This window comes from Tachypleus tridentatus, unplaced genomic scaffold (assembly GCF_004210375.1).
Source record: "Tachypleus tridentatus isolate NWPU-2018 unplaced genomic scaffold, ASM421037v1 Hic_cluster_1, whole genome shotgun sequence".
In the NCBI taxonomy this organism is placed as follows: domain Eukaryota; kingdom Metazoa; phylum Arthropoda; class Merostomata; order Xiphosura; family Limulidae; genus Tachypleus; species Tachypleus tridentatus.
Genome location: NW_027467777.1, coordinates 22233011 through 22252556, shown reverse-complemented (window position 1 = coordinate 22252556; position 19546 = coordinate 22233011). Strand labels below are relative to the sequence as shown.

Genomic DNA, 19546 nt, shown 5'->3' with positions numbered 1-19546 from the left:
CCCTCTAGCCTTACACTGCTAAATTAGGGACGGCTAGCACAGATAGCCCTCGAGTAGCTTTGTGCGAAATTCCAAAACAAACAAGCTTTACGCGAAATTCAAAAACAAACAATTCTATTAATTATTATATGACAATTGTTGCTAATTACTGACCAGAATGAATTAGTTGTGAGTTTTATGATATAAATAGATTAACTTGTATCTATATATTAACACACTGAACTCTGAAGTTTGTTAAATACAAATAAAATTTTCACACTGACAATAATTTTACATCAAACTGATTTATAAACCAATCAAAATACGATGTAGGATCACTTTATAATATCATAAATAGATGTATATTTTAATAAATTATAAATAATCAATGTTTGAGAGACGCTACTTTGTAAATCATTATTCTATCACACAAACAAATATCAAACTATATTTACCCAAACATTTCTCTTCTTTGTAATCGTAATAAAATCCGCTTTCTTTACATTTACAAATAAACGAATCCTCGAAAGGTTCATAGATTGAGTCATCTTTACATTCACCAAGCATCTCTGTGGGAAAAACAAAACATAATGTTAGAGTAAACAGAACATAACGATAGAAGGTGACAACACAGAACATAAACATTAGTAGGTTAGTTATGTGTGTTAACTAAAGCAAACAGAATACAGACAATGTGAATATCTAATTATGATATAAAACATTTTTGTGAGAGTAATAAACCACTCAAATCAAAACGATATTGATTAATTATAAAATATTTTTACAATTCAAACTTGTTTTTTACAGAGTGAATTTCTTTGATTAGTTAAATATTATAGAATATATGAATCAAACAGTGACAAACCCCATACTTCAAATTCTTCATAAAATATTCGAAGAAATGATTTTTGGTCAAATCTCAAAATGTTAGTATTTTTAGTTTATAAGAGAAACACATTTAGGGAAGAAATGTTCCAAACACACTCGTAGCTCTTACAAAGCCCGGCATGGCCAGGTGGTTAAGGTACTCGACTTGTGATCCGAAGGTCAGTGGTTCGAATTACCGTCCAACCAAACATGCTTGTCCTTTAAGCCGTAAGGGCGTTGTAATATGACGGTCAATCCCACTATTCGTTGGTAAAAGAGTAGCCCAAAAGTTGGCGATGGATGGTGATGATTAGCTGCCTTCCCTCTAGTCTTACACTGCTAAATTAGGGACGGCTGGTACAGTTAGCCCTCGAATAGCTTTGCGCGAAATTCAAACCAAACCAAAGCGCTTACAAAAGATCATGAAAGGACAGAGAAATTTCTAATTTATTTCCCTAGCTTTCTATGTTGACATCATTGTAAAACTATTCACTAATTATCGCAGCTTTTAAAACACATGTGATGTAAACCAGGAACCATCTTACACTGACTAGAATAATTGATTAATATCGTCGTTATTTGAATTAAACTCATTGTTCAAATGATTAGGCCAATTCTTAAATGAAACAATTCTATTAATCAGCTCGGCATGGCCAGGTGATTAAGGCGTTCGACTCGTACTCCGAGGGTCGCGGGTTCAAATTCCCGTTACACGAAACATGCCCTTTTAGACATAGGAGCGTTACTATCTGACGGTTAATCCCACTACTCGTTGGTAAAAGAGTAGCCCAAGAGTTGGCGGTGGGTGGTGATGACTAGCTGCCTTCCCTCTAGTCTTACACTGCTAAATTAGGGACGGCTAGCACAGATAGCCCTCGAGTAGCTTTGTGCGAAATTCCAAAACAAACAAGCTTTACGCGAAATTCAAAAACAAACAGTTCTATTAATTATTATATGACAATTGTTGCTAATTACTGATCTGAATGAATTAGTTGTGAGTTTTATGATATAAATAGATTAACTTGTATCTATATATTAACACACTGAACTCTGAAGTTTGTTAAATACAAATAGAATTTTCACACTGACAATAATTTTATATCAAACTCATTTATAAACCAATCAAAATACGATGTAGGATCACTTTATAATACCATAAATAACTGTATGTTTTAATAAATTATAAATAATCAATGTTTGAGAGACGCTACTTTGTAAATCATTATTCTATCACACAAACAAATATCAAACCATATTTACCCAAACATTTCTCTTCTTTGTAATCGTAATAAAATCCGCTTTCTTTACATTTACAAATAAACGACTCCTCGAAAGGTTCATAGATTGAGTCATCTTTACATTCACCAAGCATCTCTGTGGGAAAAACAAAACATAATGTTAGAGTAAACAGAACATAACGATAGAAGGTGACAACACAGAACATAAACATTAGTAGGTTAGTTATGTGTGTTAACTAAAGCAAACAGAATACAGACAATGTGAATATCTAATTATGATATAAAACATTTTTGTGAGAGTAATAAACCACTCAAATCAAAACGATATTGATTAATTATAAAATATTTTTACAATTCAAACTTGTTTTTTACAGAGTGAATTTCTTTGATTAGTTAAATATTATAGAATATATGAATCAAACAGTGACAAACCCCATACTTCAAATTCTTCATAAAATATTCGAAGAAATGATTTTTGGTCAAATCTCAAAATGTTAGTATTTTATGTTTATAAGAGAAACACATTTAGGTAAGAAATGTTCCAGACACACTCGTAGCTCTTACAAAACCCGGCATGGCCAGGTGGTTCAGGTACTCGACTTGTGATCCGAAGGTCAGTGGTTCGAATTACCGTCCAACCAAACATGCTTGTCCTTTAAGCCGTAAGGGCGTTGTAATATGACGGTCAATCCCACTATTCGTTGGTAAAAGAGTAGCCCAAAAGTTAGCGATGGATGGTGATGATTAGCTGCCTTCCCTCTAGTCTTACACTGCTAAATTAGGGACGGCTGGTACAGTTAGCCCTCGAATAGCTTTGCGCGAAATTCAAACCAAACCAAAGCGCTTACAAAAGATCATGAAAGGACAGAGAAATTTCTAATTTATTTCCCTAGCTTTCTATGTTAACATCATTGTAAAACTATTCACTAATTATAGCAGCTTTTAAAACACATGTGGTGTAAACCAGGAACCATCTTACACTGACTAAAATAATTGATTAATATCGTCGTTATTTGAATTAAACTCATTGTTCAAATGATTAGGCCAATTCTTAAATGAAACAATTCTATTAATCAGCTCGGCATGGCCAGGTGATTAAGGCGTTCGATTCGTACTCCGAGGGTCGCGGGTTCAAATTCCCGTTACACGAAACATGTCCTTTTAGACATAGGAGCGTTATTATCTGACGGTTAATCCCACTACTCGTTGGTAAAAGAGTAGCCCAAGAGTTGGCGATTTGTTGGTCGTTACTGGCTGACTTCTCTCTCTAATCATAGACTGCTAAATTAGGTACGGCTATCTGCGCAAGCCGTCGTGTAGCTTTACGCGAGGCCTGGCATGGCCGAGCGCGTAAGGCGTGCGATTCGTAATCCTAGGGTCGCGGGTTCGCGCCCGCGTGGCACTGAACATGCTCGCCCTCCCAGCCGTGGGGGTGTATAATGTGACGGTCAATCCCACTATTCGTTGGTAAAAGAGTAGCTCAAGAGTTGGCGGTGGGTGGTGATGACTAGCTGCCTTCCCTCTAGCCTTACACTGCTAAATTAGGGACGGCTAGCACAGATAGCCCTCGAGTAGCTTTGTGCGAAATTCCAAAACAAACAAGCTTTACGCGAAATTCAAAAACAAACAATTCTATTAATTTTTATATGACAATTGTTGCTAATTACTGACCAGAATGAATTAGTTGTGAGTTTTATGATATAAATAGATTAACTTGTATCTATATATTAACACACTGAACTCTGAAGTTTGTTAAATACAAATAAAATTTTCACACTGACAATAATTTTACATCAAACTCATTTATAAACCAATCAAAATACGATGTAGGATCACTTTATAATACCATAAATAACTGTATGTTTTAATAAATTATAAATAATCAATGTTTGAGAGACGCTACTTTGTAAATCATTATTCTATCACACAAACAAATATCAAACCATATTTACCCAAACATTTCTCTTCTTTGTAATCGTAATAAAATCCGCTTTCTTTACATTTACAAATAAACGACTCCTCGAAAGGTTCATAGATTGAGTCATCTTTACATTCACCAAGCATCTCTGTGGGAAAAACAAAACATAATGTTAAACAGAACATAACGATAGAAGGTGACAACACAGAACATAAACATTAGTAGGTTAGTTATGTGTGTTAACTAAAGCAAACAGAATACAGACAATGTGAATATCTAATTATGATATAAAACATTTTTGTGAGAGTAATAAACCACTCAAATCAAAACGATATTGATTAATTATAAAATATTTTTACAATTCAAACTTGTTTTTTACAGAGTGAATTTCTTTGATTAGTTAAATATTATAGAATATATGAATCAAACAGTGACAAACCCCATACTTCAAATTCTTCATAAAATATTCGAAGAAATGATTTTTGGTCAAATCTCAAAATGTTAGTATTTTATGTTTATAAGAGAAACACATTTAGGTAAGAAATGTTCCAGACACACTCGTAGCTCTTACAAAACCCGGCATGGCCAGGTGGTTAAGGTACTCGACTTGTGATCCGAAGGTCAGTGGTTCGAATTACCGTCCAACCAAACATGCTTGTCCTTTAAGCCGTAAGGGCGTTGTAATATGACGGTCAATCCCACTATTCGTTGGTAAAAGAGTAGCCCAAAAGTTAGCGATGGATGGTGATGATTAGCTGCCTTCCCTCTAGTCTTACACTGCTAAATTAGGGACGGCTGGTACAGTTAGCCCTCGAATAGCTTTGCGCGAAATTCAAACCAAACCAAAGCGCTTACAAAAGATCATGAAAGGACAGAGAAATTTCTAATTTATTTCCCTAGCTTTCTATGTTGACATCATTGTAAAACTATTCACTAATTATCGCAGCTTTTAAAACACATGTGATGTAAACCAGGAACCATCTTACACTGACTAGAATAATTGATTAATATCGTCGTTATTTGAATTAAACTCATTGTTCAAATGATTAGGCCAATTCTTAAATGAAACAATTCTATTAATCAGCTCGGCATGGCCAGGTGATTAAGGCGTTCGACTCGTACTCCGAGGGTCGCGGGTTCAAATTCCCGTTACACGAAACATGTCCTTTTAGACATAGGAGCGTTATTATCTGACGGTTAATCCCACTACTCGTTGGTAAAGGAGTAGCCCAAGAGTTGGCGATTTGTTGGTCGTTACTGGCTGACTTCTCTCTCTAATCATAGACTGCTAAATTAGGTACGGCTATCTGCGCAAGCCGTCGTGTAGCTTTACGCGAGGCCTGGCATGGCCGAGCGCGTAAGGCGTGCGATTCGTAATCCTAGGGTCGCGGGTTCGCGCCCGCGTGGCACTGAACATGCTCGCCCTCCCAGCCGTGGGGGTGTATAATGTGACGGTCAATCCCACTATTCGTTGGTAAAAGAGTAGCTCAAGAGTTGGCGGTGGGTGGTGATGACTAGCTGCCTTCCCTCTAGCCTTACACTGCTAAATTAGGGACGGCTAGCACAGATAGCCCTCGAGTAGCTTTGTGCGAAATTCCAAAACAAACAAGCTTTACGCGAAATTCAAAAACAAACAATTCTATTAATTATTATATGACAATTGTTGCTAATTACTGTCCAGAATGAATTAGTTGTGAGTTTTATGATATAAATAGATTAACTTGTATCTATATATTAACACACTGAACTCTGAAGTTTGTTAAATACAAATAGAATTTTCACACTGACAATAATTTTACATCAAACTGATTTATAAACCAATCAAAATACGATGTAGGATCACTTTATAATACCATAAATAACTGTATGTTTTAATAAATTATAAATAATCAATGTTTGAGAGACGCTACTTTGTAAATCATTATTCTATCACACAAACAAATATCAAACTATATTTACCCAAACGTTTCTCTTCTTTGTAATCGTAATAAAATCCGCTTTCTTTACATTTACAAATAAACGAATCCTCGAAAGGTTCATAGATTGAGTCATCTTTACATTCACCAAGCATCTCTGTGGGAAAAACAAAACATAATGTTAAACAGAACATAACGATAGAAGGTGACAACACAGAACATAAACATTAGTAGGTTAGTTATGTGTGTTAACTAAAGCAAACAGAATACAGACAATGTGAATATCTAATTATGATATAAAACATTTTTGTGAGAGTAATAAACCACTCAAATCAAAACGATATTGATTAATTATAAAATATTTTTACAATTCAAACTTGTTTTTTACAGAGTGAATTTCTTTGATTAGTTAAATATTATAGAATATATGAATCAAACAGTGACAAACCCCATACTTCAAATTCTTCATAAAATATTCGAAGAAATGATTTTTGGTCAAATCTCAAAATGTTAGTATTTTATGTTTATAAGAGAAACACATTTAGGTAAGAAATGTTCCAGACACACTCGTAGCTCTTACAAAACCCGGCATGGCCAGGTGGTTAAGGTACTCGACTTGTGTTCCGAAGGTCAGTGGTTCGAATTACCGTCCAACCAAACATGCTTGTCCTTTAAGCCGTAAGTGCGTTGTAATATGACGGTCAATCCCACTATTCGTTGGTAAAAGAGTAGCCCAAAAGTTGGCGATGGATGGTGATGATTAGCTGCCTTCCCTCTAGTCTTACACTGCTAAATTAGGGACGGCTGGTACAGTTAGCCCTCGAATAGCTTTGCGCGAAATTCAAACCAAACCAAAGCGCTTACAAAAGATCATGAAAGGACAGAGAAATTTCTAATTTATTTCCCTAGCTTTCTATGTTGACATCATTGTAAAACTATTCACTAATTATCGCAGCTTTTAAAACACATGTGATGTAAACCAGGAACCATCTTACACTGACTAGAATAATTGATTAATATCGTCGTTATTTGAATTAAACTCATTGTTCAAATGATTAGGCCAATTCTTAAATGAAACAATTCTATTAATCAGCTCGGCATGGCCAGGTGATTAAGGCGTTCGACTCGTACTCCGAGGGTCGCGGGTTCAAATTCCCGTTACACGAAACATGTCCTTTAGACATAGGAGCGTTATTATCTGACGGTTAATCCCACTACTCGTTGGTAAAGGAGTAGCCCAAGAGTTGGCGATTTGTTGGTCGTTACTGGCTGACTTCTCTCTCTAATCATAGACTGCTAAATTAGGTACGGCTATCTGCGCAAGCCGTCGTGTAGCTTTACGCGAGGCCTGGCATGGCCGAGCGCGTAAGGCGTGCGATTCGTAATCCTAGGGTCGCGGGTTCGCGCCCGCGTGGCACTGAACATGCTCGCCCTCCCAGCCGTGGGGGTGTATAATGTGACGGTCAATCCCACTATTCGTTGGTAAAAGAGTAGCTCAAGAGTTGGCGGTGGGTGGTGATGACTAGCTGCCTTCCCTCTAGCCTTACACTGCTAAATTAGGGACGGCTAGCACAGATAGCCCTCGAGTAGCTTTGTGCGAAATTCCAAAACAAACAAGCTTAACGCGAAATTCAAAAACAAACAATTCTATTAATTATTATATGACAATTGTTGCTAATTACTGTCCAGAATGAATTAGTTGTGAGTTTTATGATATAAATAGATTAACTTGTATCTATATATTAACACACTGAACTCTGAAGTTTGTTAAATACAAATAAAATTTTCACACTGACAATAATTTTACATCAAACTGATTTATAAACCAATCAAAATACGATGTAGGATCACTTTATAATACCATAAATAACTGTATGTTTTAATAAATTATAAATAATCAATGTTTGAGAGACGCTACTTTGTAAATCATTATTCTATCACACAAACAAATATCAAACTATATTTACCCAAACATTTCTCTTCTTTGTAATCGTAATAAAATCCGCTTTCTTTACATTTACAAATAAACGAATCCTCGAAAGGTTCATAGATTGAGTCATCTTTACATTCACCAAGCATCTCTGTGGGAAAAACAAAACATAATGTTAGAGTAAACAGAACATAACGATAGAAGGTGACAACACAGAACATAAACATTGGTAGGTTAGCTATGTGTGTTAACTAAAGCAAACAGAATACAGACAATGTGAATATCTAATTATGATATAAAACATTTTTGTGAGAGTAATAAACCACTCAAATCAAAACGATATTGATTAATTATAAAATATTTTTACAACAATTCAAACTTGTTTTTTATATAGTAAATTTCTTTGATTAGTTAAATATTACAGAATATATGAATAAAACAGTGACAAACCCCATACTTCAAATTCTTCATAAAATATTCGAAGAAATGATTTTTGGTGAAATCTCAAAATGTTAGTATTTTATGTTTATAAGAGAAACACATTTAGGTAAGAAATGTTCCAGACACACTCGTAGCTCTTACAAAGCCCGGCATGGCCAGGTGGTTAAGGTACTCGACTTGTGATTCGAAGGTCGCGGGTTCGAATTACCGTCCCACCAAACATGCTCGCCCTTTCAGCTGTGAGGGCGTTATAATGTCCAGTCAATCCCACTATTCGTTGGTAAAATAGTAGCTCAAGAGTTGGGGGTGGGTGGTGATGATTAGCTGCCTTCCCTCTTGTCTTACACTGCTAAATTAGGGACGGCTGGTACAGTTAGCCCTCGAGTAGCTTTGCGCGAAATTAAAACCAAACCAAAGCGCTTACAAAAGATCATGAAAGAACAGAGAAATTTCTAATTTATTTCCATAGCTTTCTATGTTGACATCATTATCAAACTATTCACTAATTATCGCAGCTTTTAAAACACATGTGATATAAACCAGGAACCATCTTACACTGACTAAAATAATTGATTAATATCGTCGTTATTTGAATTAAACTCATTGTTCAAATGATTAGGCCAATCCTTAAATGAAACAATTCTATTAATCAGCTCGGCATGGCCAGGTGATTAAGGCGTTCGACTCGTACTCCGAGGGTCGCGGGTTCAAATTCCCGTCACACTAAACATGCTCGCCCTTTCAGACATATGAGCGTTATTATCTGATGGTTAATCCCACTACTCGTTGGTATAAGAGTTGGCGATGGGTTGGTCGTTACTGGCTGACTTTTCTCTAATCTTAGACTGCTAAATTAGGGACGGCTATCTGCGCGAGCCGTCTTGCAGCTTTACGCGAAATTCAAAAAACAAACAATTCTATTAATTATTATATGACAATTGTTGCCAATTACTGACCTGAATGAATTAGTTGTGAGTTTTATGATATAAATAGATTAACTTGTATCTATATATTAACACACTGAACTCTGAAGTTTGTTAAATACAAATAGAATTTTCACACTGACAATAATTTTACTTCAAACTCATTTATAAACCAATCAAAATACGATGTGGGATCACTTTATAATACCATAAATAACTGTATGTTTTAATAACTTATAAATAATCAATGTTTGAGAGACGCTACTTTGTAAATCATTATTCTATCACACAAACAAATATCAAAGTATATTTACCCAAACATTTCTCTTCTTTGTAATCGTAATAAAATCCGCTTTCTTTACATTTACAAATAAACGAATCCTCGAAAGGTTCGTAGATTGAGTCATCTTTACATTCCTGGTGCATCACTGTGAAGAAAAACAACATAATGTTAGAGTAAACACAGCGTGAAGGGTAGAAGGTTACTTGTTATTAATGGTTAAATAATACAAATGTAAATGATTTGTGAACCATTCGAGAAAACAGTGAACAGTCTGGGTAAACTTGTGCGTTGTTAAATTACTCAAAGAGAGCAGGGCAGATTACAGTAATATATCTGTGTGAATTAAACAACTATATGTTAGGCATTACAGTAATATATCTGTGTGAATTAAACAACTATATGTTAGGCATTACAGTAATATATCTGTGTGAATTAAACAACTATATGTTAGGCATTACAGTAATATATCTGTGGAATTAAACAACTATATGTTAGGCATTACAGTTACAGAGCTGGATGATTTTTCCTATACATTAGGGATTACAATGAAATAACTGCGTGAATTAGAGAATTACATGTTAGGCGTTACAGTAATATGAATTAAACAACTATGTGTTAGGCCTTATAGCAATATATCCGGATTTATTAGGCAATCATATATTAGACATTACAGTAATATATCTGTGTGAATTAATCAATTATATATAAGGCATTACAGTAATTTATCTATGTGAATTAATCAACAGTATATTAAGCATTACAGTAATATATCTGTGTGAATTTAACAATTACATTTTAGGCATCACAGTAACATAGCTAGGTGAATTAAACAATTGTATATCAGGCATTACAGTAATATAGCTAAATGAATTAAAAAATTATATATTAGGTATTACAGTGACATATCTGGATGAATTAAACAACCATATATTAGGCATTACAGTTATATATCTGTGTAAATTATACAATTATATATTAGGCATTACAGTAAAACAGCTGGGTGAATGAAACCACTATATATTAGGCATTACAGTAAGATATCTAGGTGAATTTAGCAATTATATATTAAGGATTAGAGTAATATATCCAGATGAATTAAACAGCCTTATATTAGGCATTACAGTAATATAGCTGTATGTATAAAACAATTCTATATTAGACATTACAGTAATATAGCCGTATGTATAAAACAATTCTATATTAGACATTACAGTAATATAGCTGGGTGAATTAAAGAACTATATGTTAGACATTACACTAATATAGCTGGGTGAATTAAAGAACTATATGTTAGACATTACAGTAATATAGCTGGGTGAATTAAAGAACTATATATTAGACATTACAGTAATATAGCTGGGTGAATTAAAGAACTATATATTAGACATTACAGTAATATAGCTGGGTGAATTAAAGAACTATATATTAGACATTACACTAATATAGCTGGGTGAATTAAAGCAGTCTTGATGAGGTACAAAATTAATATAGAGTATAGAGTTTTTGTTACAATAACATACTTGAATAAGCTAAATCAGTGCAAATTAATTTCATTACACTAATTTAACTATTATTTATTGTTAAGCAACAAGATTATAAAATAAAAACAATCATATATTTTATGCTTAAATATTTGGTAGATTCCAAATGTTACTAAAAAATCCATCGAATACACAACCTAATTTTTTTTGCTCACCTTCAATCCTTATTTGTTTGAGTTTTCTTTAGTAAATATACATAGTTAATGATCCAGTTTTACAAAACCAAACTGGTGAATAAATAGCAAATGATGTAAAATCTTTAAATGTATTCAAGTAACATGCATTGAAAATAAACAGTAACAAATTATTCCTTACAACTACACTGTTTCATTTTTTAACGTTCATAACAAATCCATTTTGTTCAGTTCAGACTTCATGGTGTTATATGTCTGATTAACTGGACATCATCTTATATGTGACATTGTAACAACATGTCCTAAGGCTAATACCACAATATTGCAGTTATTCTAACCAATAAATTAATGTTGTAGACATATACTTATGTTGTTCTACACTAATAAAACAACATTGTAAACCTTATACTTATGTTGTTCTACACTAATAAAACAACATTGTAAACCTTATACTTATGTTCTGTTGTTATACACTACTAAATAAATGTTATAAACCTAATACTTAGTTTGTTCTGTAGTAATAAAACAACATTGTAGACCTTATACTTATGTTGTTCTACACTAACATATCAAGGTTGTAAAGCTTACACTAATGTTGTTTATTTCTTCTACACTAATAAATCAACGTCGTAGACCTTTTACTTATGTTTTTCTACACTGAAAAATTAATATTGTAGGCCTCCTTATACCTAGGTTGTTCTGTTGTTCTACACTAACAAGTTAATGTTGTTCTACACTAATAAAAGTATATTGTAGACCTTATACTTACGTTCTTCTCTTGTTCTACATTAATAAATCAGTGTTATAAATCTTACACTAATGTTGTTTGTTTCTTCTACACTAATAAATCAATGTTATAAATCTTACACTAATGTTGTTTGTTTCTTCTACACTAATAAATCAATGTTATAAATCTTACACTAATGTTGTTTGTTTCTTCTACACTAATAAATCAATGTTATAAATCTTATAGTAATGAAGTTTATTTGTTCTACACTAAAATCAATGTTGTAGACCCTATACTTATGTTGTTCTGTTGTTCTACACTAATAAGTAAATGTAGTAGACCCTATACTTACGTTGTTCTACACTAATAAATCAATGTTGTAGATCTTATACGTGTGTTGTTTTGTTGTTCTACATATCATACACTTTAACTGATGTTGTTTTACTATTTTACACAGTAATATCATACACTTTAACTGATGTTGTTTTACTATTTTACACATTAATATCATACACTTTAACTGATGTTGTTTTACTATTTTACACAGTAATATCATACACTTTACCTGATGTTGTTTTACTATTTTACACAGTAATATCATACACTTTACCTGATGTTGTTTTACTATTTTACACAGTAATATCATACACTTTAACTGATGTTGTTTTACTATTTTACACAGTAATATCATACACTTTAACTGATGTTGTTTTATTATTTTACACAGTAATATCATACTCTTTACCTGATGCTGTTTTACTATTTTACACAGTAATATCATACACTTTAACTGATGTTATTTTACTATTTTACACAGTAATATCATACACTTTAACTGATGTTGTTTTACTATTTTACACAGTAATATCATACACTTTAACTGATGTTGTTTTACTATTTTACACAGTAATATCATACACTTTAACTGATGTTGTTTTACTATTTTACACAGTAATATCATACACTTTAACTAATGGTGTTTTACTATTTTACACAGTAATATCATACACTTTAACTGATGTTGTTTTACTATTTTACACAGTAATATCATACACTTTACCTGATGTTGTTTTACTATTTTACACAGTAATATCATACACTTTACCTGATGTTGTTTTACTATTTTACACAGTAATATCATACACTTTAACTGATGTTGTTTTACTATTTTACACATTAATATCATACACTTTAACTGATGTTGTTTTACTATTTTACACAGTAATATCATACACTTTACCTGATGTTGTTTTACTATTTTACACATTAATATCATACACTTTACCTGATGTTGTTTTACTATTTTACACAGTAATATCATACACTTTACCTGATGTTGTTTTACTATTTTACACAGTAATATCATACACTTTACCTGATGTTGTTTTACTATTTTACACAGTAATATCATACACTTTAACTGATGTTGTTTTACTATTTTACACAGTAATATCATACACTTTACCTGATGTTGTTTTACTATTTTACACAGTAATATCATACACTTTAACTGATGTTGTTTTACTATTTTACACAGTAATATCATACACTTTAACTGATGTTGTTTTACTATTTTACACAGTAATATCATACACTTTACCTAATGTTGTTTTACTATTTTACACAGTAATATCATACACTTTAACTGATGTTGTTTTACTATTTTTCACAGTAATATCATACACTTTAACTGATATTGTTTTACTATTTTACACAGTAATATCATACACTTTACCTGATGTTGTTTTACTATTTTACACAGTAATATCATACACTTTAACTGATGTTGTTTTACTATTTTACACAGTAATATCATACACTTTACCTGATGTTGTTTTACTATTTTACACAGTAATATCATACACTTTACCTGATGTTGTTTTAATATTTTACACAGTAATATCATACACTTTACCTGATGTTGTTTTACTATTTTTCACAGTAATATCATACACTTTAACTGATGTTGTTTTACTATTTTACACAGTAATATCATACACTTTAACTGATGTTGTTTTACTATTTTACACAGTAATATCATACACTTTACCTGATGTTGTTTTACTATTTTACACAGTAATATCATACACTTTACCTGATGTTGTTTTACTATTTTACACAGTAATATCATACACTTTACCTGATGTTGTTTTACTATTTTTCACAGTAATATCATACATTTTAACTGATGTTGTTTTACTATTTTTACACATTACTTTCATAAACTTTAGCTGATGTTGGTTTACTATTTGACACGACAACACTCACCTATGACACTAACTTATTCCAACTATGAAGTAGTTACCTCTAATGTTTTGAACAAGAAGCTTTGCATCCTCATTTCTCAGTAATCCCCGAATTCCAATCTAGTCCAAAAATAAAACAATGTTGTTCATACATTTGATGTTAAATGAACCTGTTTTTTTTTCTTAAAGAAACCCTGCTTGAAAAACATAACAACATTATCTTAAGGTGATAATTTTCTTAGACGTATCCTTACGATTCACTCCTTAAAGTACCTTGTTTTTATAACAGTTTTGGGGTTTGAGTAATTTCAAGTTTCTACCTGAGTTACTAGTCACTGTAGTGAACTGACCAATGAAGATGTTTCAATCGTTCGTATAAAAACGAAGAGATAAATCTGACAATAATCAGTAGAAGTGATTCCACTAACAATGTCTGTGATTATCAAACAAGAGTCACAACTAGTTTAACTCATAACTAACTGAACAACATATTAAGGTTAAGTTGTTAAACCTACCATGAATTCGTCAACTTGTTCATTAAGAGCTACTGTAACGTCTATCCATTCATCACCAGGAACTATATCATAAGGCTTAGAAATGACAGCATTCCCATCCACGTCAATCATCTCTATTTCCAGACTCGCTGGCTCTGTACATTGGTACTGTAGTTTTACTTCCATCTAAGGTAAGAAACACAAATATTATTAGAACTGTAGTTTTACTTCCATCTAAGGTAAAAAACACAAATATTATTAGAACTGTAGTTTTACTTCCATCTAAGGTAAGAAACACAAATATTATTAGAATTGTAGTTTTATTTCTACCTTAGGTCAGAAACACAAATATTAGAACTGTACTTTTATTTCCATCTGAGGTCAGAAACACAAATATTATTAGAACTGTACTTTTATTTCCATCTAAGATCAGGAACACAAATATTAGAACTGTACTTTTATTTCCATCTGAGGTCAGTAACACAAATATTATTAGAACTGCACTTTTATTTCCATCTGAGGTCAGAAACACAAATATTATTAGAACTGTACTTTTATTTCCATCTGAGGTCAGAAACACAAATATTAGAACTGTACTTTTATTTCCATTTAAGGTCAGAAACACAAATATTAGAAATGTACTTTTATTTCCATCTGAGGTCAGAAACACAAATATTATTATAACTGTACTTTTATTTCCATCTGAGGTCAGAAACACAAATATTAGAACTGTACTTTTATTTCCATCTGAGGTCAGAATTACAAATATTAGAACTGTACTTTTATTTCCATCTGAGGTCAGAAATACAAATATTAGAACTGTACTTTTATTTCCATCTGAGGTCAGAAACATAAATATTAGAACTGTACTTTTATTTCCATCTAAGATCAGAAACACAAATATTAGAACTGTACTTTTATTTCCATCTAAGGTCAGAATCACAAATATTAGAACTGTACTTTTATTTCCATCTAAGGTCAAAAACACAAATATTAGAACTGTACTTTTATTTCCATCTAAGGTCAGAAACACAAATATTAGAACTGTACTTTTATTTCCATCTAAAGTCAGAAACACAAATATTAGAAATGTACTTTTATTTCCATCTAAGGTCAGAATCACAAATATTAGAACTGTACTTTTATTTCCATCTGAGGTCAGAAATACAAATATTAGAACTGTACTTTTATTTCCATCTGAGGTCAGAAACATAAATATTAGAACTGTACTTTTATTTCCATCTAAGGTCAGAATCACAAATATTAGAACTGTACTTTTATTTCCATCTAAGGTCAGAATCACAAATATTAGAACTGTACTTTTATTTCCATCTAAGGTCAGAAACACAAATATTAGGACATCATTAATAATTTTTTTCCAAGGCACACAATAAAAAGAATCTATAACAATATATATATGAACAATAATTTTATAATTATAAGATACAATAACTAATTTTATATAATTCATATTAAACTCTTACACTCTATATGCTAAAATATCACATCGTCTGTTACTTATGAAATAAAAATATAAATCTCTGAATAGTAATGAAAGTTTAATAACTTATACTTAAAGTAAGTTAATATTAGAAATAAAACTATTAAACAGCCGAATAGATAATATTTAAAAAAATAATATTATATTTACTAACTTTTAGGTTTATTGAATAAAAACTTTCTCATTTTCAAATTTTAATTCCGATAGATGGCACTTTATGCAAACTAAGTTCAATTTCTGGACATGAAATAATAGTATATATGCAAAATATATATGCAAAAACGGCTCGTTTGGGTTGAGAAAATATTTTACGTAGAAGAGCGAACAACGTTTCGACCTTCTTCGGTCATCGTCAGGTTCACGGTATGCTAGTTCAGACATAATGGTAACAGGTAAGTACAAATACACTGAGAAAAACACAAAAACTTACACTTCTCGTACAATCGCCGTGATGAAATAATAATCAGTGATGTCGAGAAACCCACTTGTTGAGAAATATATATGCAAAAACGGCTCGTTTGGGTTGAGAAAATATTTTAAATAGAAGAGCGAACAACGTTTTGACCTTCTTCGGTCATCATCATGAAATAATAGTGTTATGTTGAAGTGGAAGTAAATACATGACACCTTACACGATGATTTTACAATTAAAAATGTGATTTCTTTAGTTAACAATAAATATATCAACAATAGTATAATACCCAGTATGATCTCACCACATTATTTTAGATATAGGTATCATCATGTTATATATTTTATAGATATTTTTTCTCGCTTTACAAGTAGTACCTAACTTCATTTTTTTGTAATCTATCGATCCAGTTTTTATCATCTCAGGCTTAAGTGCTCGGTCGCCTAGTGTAGCAAGTGCTATAATTCAGCCTCAATATAACTAATCCCCAAAACTTATTTATATATTATTGTAATTTAAATTTATAATGTTTTAACAACCATCATAAATACAATTTTTAACGTCACTAGATGGCACCAAAAATAGATATATTTCTGACCTGTGGATAAAAATTTCTCCAAGTGTCACAGTCAATATTCTATTGAAATCAATGATTATTTACTGAGGTTTTAAACACTTGTAGCTCAACTGATCTGACTTTATAGTACCTGGTAAATAGATTGCTGAAACGTACAACTAATTAATTCATTATTTATTTAATAAATAATCATGCATCATGTCTTAGCTATCTGAAACAAGTACGGTCACTCTTGCAACATTGCAACTTTTAATAAAATGAATTTTGTTGAAACATTAGAAAACAAGAAATAAATCCTTACCCCTTTTCTCCACTTCATCCATCGACTCCGAATAACTCCCTCTTTGAATCCCTGTCTCAGTTCTACAGAAATGTCCCCTGAAAGTAACAAAAATAGTTTTAGAGTAATTGGATTTAACCCTGATAGATGGAAAACAGTAGATGTGGTTTATAAACATTTGACTTATTTCAGGATTAACCGTATCAACACTATTTTTACTTTAACAATTATAATGATATGGTATATTATTTTCATTTAACAATGACGATATATTAACATTCCTTTTTAGTTAACAATGACGGCATATTAACATTCTTATCTATTTAACAATGACAAAATGTTAACTTATTATTTTATTTAACAGTGACAATATGCTAATATATTGTTTTATTTCAAAATAGTAAGATGTTAATATACTGTTTTCATTTAATGTTGACAGCATATTAATATATTGTTCTGAAATTTATATGCAAAAACGGCTCGTTTGGGCTGAGAAAACACTTTACATAGAAGAGCGAACAACGTTTCGACCTTCTTCGGTCATCGTCAGGTTCACAAAGAAAGAGGTAACTGACCGGAAGCTGACCACATGTTTGAAAGGGGTTGTGTAACTGTGTGTCGAAATGTAGAGGGCGGTATTAGATGTTTGAATATATAATTTTATTTATTATATTAATATAGGTATAAAGGCGTTCCTTTATATTGGTTTATTTTGGGTTTAAGTTGTTGTATAAGTAAGGCTTCTTTAATTTTACGTTTGTTTATGTTTGTTTCTTTATTTAGTATTTGAGTGTTTTCTATGGTTATGTTGTGTTTATTTGACTTGCAGTGTTCGAAAACGTGTGAAGGTGACTTTTAATGTTCTTTGAATCTGGTTTCCATTTTTCTACTTGTTTCTCAATATAGAAGTCGTGGCAGTTTTCACATTGTATTTTATAAATAATGTTGGTGTGGTGTTTGTCAGTGTAGTTTTTACATAGTATAGACCTCAGTTTTGTGCCGGGTTTTTGAATAAATTTGGTATTAATTGGAATGTCATATTTTGTTACTAATTTTTGCCAAATGTTGGTTATTTGTTTGCTGATGTCGGGAATATATGGTATACAGCAGTATATGGTTTCGTGGTTTTTTGATTCGTGAGCTGTATTTACTTTAGTTGGTTGATTTTGCTTTCTGTCTAGGTGTGTGCGTATAATGTTTTCTACGGTTTGTGGAGGAAACTTATTGATGTTGGTGAAGTATTGTTTTATTTTGTCTAATTCATCGTTAATTTTATCTGGTGAGCATAGTTTTATGGCTGTGTTTATTTGGTTTCTTAGTATGTTGAGTTTTTTGTTTTGTTTCATGTGCTGAGTCCCAAGGAATGTATAGTCCAGTATAAAATTAACGATGAATTAGACAAAATAAAACAATACTTCACCAACATCAATAAGTTTCCTCCACAAACCGTAGAAAACATTATACGCACACACCTAGACAGAAAGCAAAATCAACCAACTAAAGTAAATACAGCTCACGAATCAAAAAACCACGAAACCATATACTGCTGTATACCATATATTCCCGACATCAGCAAACAAATAACCAACATTTGGCAAAAATTAGTAACAAAATATGACATTCCAATTAATACCAAATTTATTCAAAAACCCGGCACAAAACTGAGGTCTATACTATGTAAAAACTACACTGACAAACACCACACCAACATTATTTATAAAATACAATGTGAAAACTGCCACGACTTCTATATTGGAGAAACAAGTAGAAAAATGGAAACCAGATTCAAAGAACATTAAAAGTCACCTTCACACGTTTTCGAACACTGCAAGTCAAATAAACACAACATAACCATAGAAAACACTCAAATACTAAATAAAGAAACAAACATAAACAAACGTAAAATTAAAGAAGCCTTACTTATACAACAACTTAAACCCAAAATAAACCAATATAAAGGAACGCCTTTATACCTATATTAATATAATAAATAAAATTATATATTCAAACATCTAATACCGCCCTCTACATTTCGACACACAGTTACACAACCCCTTTCAAACATGTGGTCAGCTTCCGGTCAGTTACCTCTTTCTTTGTGAACCTGACGATGACCGAAGAAGGTCGAAACGTTGTTCG

General features: G+C 31.9%; 1 protein-coding gene across 1 annotated transcript in view; it reads right to left on the bottom strand.

Moving 5' to 3' along the window:
* Positions 1-19546, bottom strand: part of LOC143241668 (uncharacterized) — a 61840-nt gene that overhangs the window by 24015 nt on the left and 18279 nt on the right. Inside the window, exons 10-18 of the mRNA XM_076484897.1 lie at positions 17429-17505; positions 14659-14823; positions 14203-14263; positions 9527-9640; positions 7886-7999; positions 5962-6075; positions 4037-4150; positions 2107-2220; positions 435-548 (exon numbers count right to left, since the gene is read on the bottom strand). Coding sequence (XP_076341012.1) covers positions 435-548; positions 2107-2220; positions 4037-4150; positions 5962-6075; positions 7886-7999; positions 9527-9640; positions 14203-14263; positions 14659-14823; positions 17429-17505 — 987 coding nt within the window. The remainder of the gene's footprint in view (positions 1-434; positions 549-2106; positions 2221-4036; positions 4151-5961; positions 6076-7885; positions 8000-9526; positions 9641-14202; positions 14264-14658; positions 14824-17428; positions 17506-19546) is intronic.